The 6000-nt window shown below is 48.3% G+C and overlaps 1 protein-coding gene across 6 annotated transcripts in view; it reads left to right on the top strand.

Moving 5' to 3' along the window:
• Nucleotides 1-1023: 1023 nt before the first annotated feature.
• CARS2 (cysteinyl-tRNA synthetase 2, mitochondrial) overlaps nucleotides 1024-6000 on the top strand; it is a 37874-nt gene continuing 32897 nt past the window's right edge. The window contains exons 1-3 of one of the 6 annotated variants that reach the window (XM_049834677.1): nucleotides 1024-1101; nucleotides 1520-1763; nucleotides 2656-2706. In XM_049834677.1, the coding sequence (XP_049690634.1) occupies nucleotides 1684-1763; nucleotides 2656-2706 (131 nt within the window). In that variant the 5' untranslated portion in view covers nucleotides 1024-1101; nucleotides 1520-1683. Of the gene's footprint in view, nucleotides 1102-1519; nucleotides 1764-2278; nucleotides 2556-2655; nucleotides 2707-6000 lie in introns of those variants that run through there. The other 5 variants (XM_049834679.1, XM_049834678.1, XM_049834676.1 and 2 more) reach the window with 5 other exon arrangements.

Raw genomic sequence — 6000 nt, 5'->3', positions numbered from 1 at the left:
GGCCAGGAATAAGGCTATTGGGAAGGGAGGTAGTTATAGGTGGTTAAGTAGACATGTGCTTACAGCCATAGACTAATGGTTTCTGAGAATGTTAGTATTTTTAAAATAGGTAATTTATGTTCTAATCCATTGGCATTAGTATTGCTTTTCATTTCAAATTACGTTCTTTTGGTACTTCAGTGCTTGTAGAATGCTTTCCACCGTTCCATTGAATTTATTCTACTGCATTAAAACAAATCTCAAGGATGAATGACGTTAACTGTTTATTTCAGGCATTTAATAATTGTGGCCTTTCCTACCCCCAGAAAATAGTGTTTTACAGCAGGACAGAGAGGTTTCTGGACTAAATGCTAAAAGCCAGTCTGGGTAGCACAGACACTAAGCCTTCTGAAACCACCGGGGAAAGAAGAAGCTTCTGCATTCTTCTGATCTGTTGGCAGTTTCATCCATGATAGCTAAACCTGGAATTAAGGCTAAAAAACATCCATTGTTACTTAGTATTGATTTGGACTCCGGCAAAGTGCTTGGCACCATACAGAACAAAGAAGCCAACAGAGTTAATGACAACTCTTAACAGGATGTGTGTTGCACTGCAAAGACATCAAACCGGCTCACTATGGAAACTGAAATAATTGGCTTGTGAAGCTTCCTGAGAAACATACAAAGCAAACATTTACAAAGGTTATTGGATGGTGTCTTCAGTTTCATCCTAGCTAGTCTCAAATTAGCAAGCCCGTAAAACAGCTTTCTTATTTGATCAAAAAGTTAAGACTGTTAAATGAAAAATATTGTGGAAAGTGCATATTAAGAAAAAAGGAAACATTTGTCACTGGTAGGGCTTTATATCTTGACACTCTCTAAAATGAAGCAAGCTGTAGACAAGCATCTATTACTATGTAAAAGCAATGATTTTAAATGATCATATTACCTGTGAGAAAAATCTATCAAACCTGTCCCTGGCAGATAGAAGAGGAAACAATACAAGGACTTCTGTGAGGCAGTTCACCACGGGCAGACCTGTTCTCTGCGGCGTCCAGTCAAGAAAGGCTGCGATCCCTCAGCACTGCCTTCCTCCCAGAGGCCAAGACGATGCTTTAGCAGGTGAGGAAGGCAGTGGTCTGGGAGACCTGAAAAGGCTGCGCTCCGAACAGCCTGCTTAGAGGCTCGTATGGAGGAGGACGGTCGGGAGCGGGGCAGACAGTGTGCGCTGGAACTGACGGTTTGCTCTCATACACGAGCAAGGGTGGTCGCGACTGGAGTTAAGGGGCCTCAGCTTCAACATGTGCCAAAAGGATGCTTCCTAAAAGGGGCAGTAGACCTGCGGTACCCCGAAGCATTCAGCTGAGGATGTCATCTGGTTGGAGGCTGCGGGAGTAGCTGGGAAAATACTATATATGCTTGTAGAGTTCTCACTCGTTTCCTTCATACCTGGTCATAGTTACTTTTGGAAACGAGACGCTAGTTAAAAAACACTTTTGGCACCCTTAGGCCTGTTCCATTATACTGTTATTCACTCTAGTTAAGCAGCTCCTAATTTCCAAAGTGGATCAAGGCACTGCAGCCAGTGAAGCTCCGTTTCCTTGGTGTGCTCTGACAGAAAGAAAGAAAAAAAAAATTCACAAAGAGACGAGAGGAGCATCATCAGAAAACACGCGCCCTTTGCTTGTCCTGAGGCTGGGAAGGATGCAGGCCTTCACAGTCGGCCGGCTGACGCCCAGGGTGCCTCACTCGCAGCAGTTCATCTCGTTTTTGAAAATACGCAGGTACACTGGAGTAATTGGGGGTGCAGAAGTGATTTTTGAGACTCCCTGATTCATCAAGTCCAGCTTGGGAATGTCACACTCCTTTTTCTGTCAGGAGCTAACAGGCTGCTTGCTGTCCCCTGGCCTGAAAGGCAGTGTAAAACAGACACCCCCCCCCCCCCCAAGGGGTTAACCGAGTTGACTTGACACAGCGGAGCCCGTTTTGCTAAATTACCCCGTTATTTCCTACGAACTCCCCCACTAAAGGCCTCCTTAAGAAGACACCGCCCGCGGGGTCAGTCACACCGGAGCGCGGGGCTGGGGACGGGAGGCGCCATTTCGGCCGCCTTCCAGCGGGGCACGGCCGGACTCACCGCGGGGCCGCTCCTCCGAGCGCCCGGGCCGGGCCGGCTGTCCCTGTCCCTGTCCCGGCGGGAGGTCCCGGCCCCGGCGGCTCCGCCTCTTCCTGCCGCTCCGGCTGTAGCTCCCCGCGCTGGCCGGCTGTTTCCCGGTACAGGCGGCGCGGGTGTCGCGGCGGGTTGTCCCCGCTCCCCTCAGCCCTCCCCGCGGTAGAGGTGGAGCCGCCGGTTCCCCGCCCGCCGTGGCCGTGGCCATGCTTCGTGGAGCGGCGGCAGCGGCCCGGTGCTGCGGCCCCGGCCCCGGCCCCGGGAAGGCGGCGGCCCGGTGGTGTTGCGGCGCCGGGCGGCGGGAGTGGGTGCCGCCGGCGGGGCGGGACAGCGGGATCGTGGCTTACAACAGCCGGAGCCGGAGCAAGGAGCCGCTCGTACTGGCCACGGGAGGAGTGGCGACCTGGTAGCGGCGGGGGTTTGGGGACGGGGGGACGACACGGAGGGGACCGGGCCCGCCGGGCGGGCCGGGGCTGACGGGTGCGGTTTGCCTCCCCTCTCCGCAGGTACAGCTGCGGGCCGACGGTGTACGACCGGGCGCACCTCGGGCACGCCAGGTGAGTCGCGTCCCGAATCGCGGCGGGGGCTGGAGTGTGTGTGTGGAGGGGGGAACACCGTCCTGCGTGGGCACGGTGCGGGTGGGAGCCCGGGGCGTCCGCCCTAGCGGGGAGCCCGGGCGACGGAGCCCGGCGGGTCTGCGCAAAGGGCAAAATCCGACCTGGGATAGCTGTTATTTGTCGGCCTCGGGAAGCCCGGGAAAGGCTGTCGGTGCAGCTCGTCCCAGGCAGAGGCAAAACAGCCGGGTGGAAAGTATTAAGAATGCGCAGGTTTGGGTTTTGGGGTTTTTTGGGTTTTTTTTTGCTGGGCAGGGTGAGCTGTTTCAAATCATACCGGCATAACGTGAGCTTTTGCGCAGGGGAGTTGGGGTCCTGGAGCAGAGCCTCTTGTCCGTGTGAAATTACAGATTTGCCCCGAATTTAGTTCGGGCAGTCTGTTGGCACCAAGGAAAAGCCGTTCAGGGGTGACTATTAAAAAGTTGCTTTTGAGGTTAACAGCATCTGTTCTTAAATCTTGGAAAGCCCGGGTGGTTTAAATGCCTTTTTGCAGACTAACAGTTCTGTGGCTTACTGTGTTTAAAAAAAAACAAAAACAAAAAACCAACAAACAAAACCAACTCGAAACAGCACAGCGTTTTCTCCATGGGTCATTAGGATAATTACAATAATAAACCAGCTTCATTAAAAGTAACTTTTTGAAAAAGTACTGTAAATACACCACCGAAAGTTGCTGCCAGGTGTTTTAAAGCAGTGTGCCTGATGAGGAGAGAGGCAGGGTGCCTGCGGCTCCCTGAGAAGCTGAGAAGAATTGCTGTGGCTGAGCTGCTCTTGAGCTCCTGTCTCCTAATTCTTAAAAGAACAAGATGCATCGGGTTTCTTGGAAGAGTAGGAGTTTCTCAGATAATTGCCATCTGTATGAAGATCAGATGATGTGTATTTGAGTAATTCCCTTTTAATGTAGGGCATTTCACAGCTTCTGGTCCCGTCTCAAGTTCATTCAGAAACTTGTGTTGAATTTTGCTCAGTGTTGAGCTATTGCGGTACTGCTCAACTGCTCCTTCGTTCTCTAAAAGGGAAGTTTTAAAAAACCAACCATGTAAAAATACTGTTGGCAACATCTCTTTAAACTATGCTGTACTGTTGCGTGTATGTGGTGGTGTCTTTTTTTCTCCTTGCTTTTTTCCAGTCTTAGTGGAAAACTAACCTGGCTTTTTACTGGTGTTCTAAAAATCAAGTAAATGATGTCTTGAATTATTTTGTTTATACTTAGTACCCCCAGGGGAACTTACTTTAAAAAAAAAAAGTCATAGCAATTCGTGTATTTAAATCTACAGTTACTGTAATACAGGCTAAGTTCCAGTTTACCTTGAAATAATTACAGTTTAAAATCATCACTTGAGAGCAACTGTATAAAAAGATGCTAATAAATTTGTTATTCATCACACAGCTGAGGTTCGCTAGTGTGGTAGGGCCCGTCTTCCCTGATGTAATGTAAGAGGGGAGGAAATTGCAGAAGTGCCCCTGTCCTAAGGGGTATAGTGGATCTAAAGCACAATATTTACAGAGGTAGAGAATGTCACCTTTTGGTCTTGCAGCTCTCTGTGGCTTTTGAATGTCTGTTTTTGTCAGTGGTTCTCCTTGTTCTGCTGCCTTCAGGCTCTTCTGATTACAGGAGGGAGTAGGAAGGTCTTGCTTGCTCTGTTCTCTTACCCATATCTTCGTATCCTATGTCTGAAATAACTAACAATTCCAAGCTTGCTTGATGTGGAGGCTTGCCTTACGTCTGTGCCACCTGGGTTTGACCGCTTGCTGATTTAAGAAAGAATAGTTAGGGCCGAATATTGCCTTTGGAGCGGTGTATCAGATAAGTAGCTGTGTTGCGCTCTTTCTGCTGCCTCTTTAGCACATTCACGCGTTGTTTCCTGTAGTGCTGTTGTGCGGCAAGATTCCTGTGCCAAAGACCTTTCTCTCTCTTTTCTGATCAGTTAAAACCCTCCAGCGTGTGAGGAGTTGGCTGTTCCTTCCCAGTGTCTGTGGTCTTGCACGCATTGGTGTTGACATCCTGTTGCTCGGCTGATTTGTTCAGGATGGTGGAGCACTCTTGATTTTATTTTTTTTTTTAAAAAAATGTATATTTTTTCCCAGCAGCTATGTCCAACTGTAGGTTGGTAGGCACAGCTGAAATGCATGCTGCTGATGGGGGTCTACAGGCCAGGACATGCACTGAGCAAGAGCATGAAGTCAAATGGAGCAATGGCTGTTGCCACTGTGCCCTTTCTTGTAAAATACCATCATTTTGTTCTACTCTTGCAATGTCATATCTTATCACTAGAATTCCTTTTTTCCCCTCCTTCTTATATTTGACTTGTGGCGAGCACAACAAATGTGGCAGGTAATAATGCAGAAATGAATAAATGGAGGTGAGCTTGAGATCCTTGAGAAGAATTTGTAAATAATGGCATTATTATTTTTCTCCCCATCTCCTTCCCCACCACAAGGATTTCTTACTTCTCTAAATAATCCAATTTTCTCTAGTATGTTGTGCTTCCAGTCTTCAAAACAGGTGCTCTGTTTTGAGCCTCAGGCCTCTATACAACATCCAAACCTCATTCGATATAAAGGAAAAAAAAATCAGGTGTGCAGATAATGCTATCTTTTCCCTCAGTTCCAGGACTGGCCTTGATTGTGCTCGTGTGAGCTGGAGCCTGGATGGTATCCAGGTTCCTGCCTGAATGCTTGGAAATAAGAGTAAGATCAAGCATGAGAGGAGATTTCATTCAGTCTCTTGTGCCTGCTCTGTCACCCCCCTGATTTTGACTTTTTTTTTTTTTTTCCCCAGTCCTGAAGTGGTAAGGACCCTGCTTTCTGAGGTGTCAGGAGATCTGCTCTGGCTCTTGCAGTGTTTCTTCCATCAATTCAGTTGGAAGAGCAGAGGAGAGGGAGCAGTGCAAAATTTGTGCCTGCTACAAACTACGACTGCAGGGCTGTTAAATCTAATATCAAGCTTTTGAGGCTGGCGTTGTTCATCTGAATACAGTCCAAAGACCAATTTAATATTCTTATGGAATCGTGTCACCACATTAGGCGAACCTTACTCCCAGTGAGCTGGTATTCCTCGCTTCACTTTGAGAGTCTCCTGGCTCACACATAGCTTCCAACGTGCTTTGGTGCTTGAGTAAAGAGATGCAACAAAAGAGAACACTCAGAAAATTTGATGTAATGTGTCACTAATGCCAGAAGAGGGTAGACCAGTTCAAGGGAAATTTGCTTGACTTTTGGAAAAGCACTTCAAGC

The sequence above is a fragment of the Accipiter gentilis genome, chromosome 31 (genome assembly GCF_929443795.1).
Source record: "Accipiter gentilis chromosome 31, bAccGen1.1, whole genome shotgun sequence".
Lineage (NCBI taxonomy): Eukaryota > Metazoa > Chordata > Aves > Accipitriformes > Accipitridae > Astur > Astur gentilis.
Note: the sequence above shows the minus strand (reverse complement) of the source record. Positions and strands in the feature narration are given on the sequence as shown.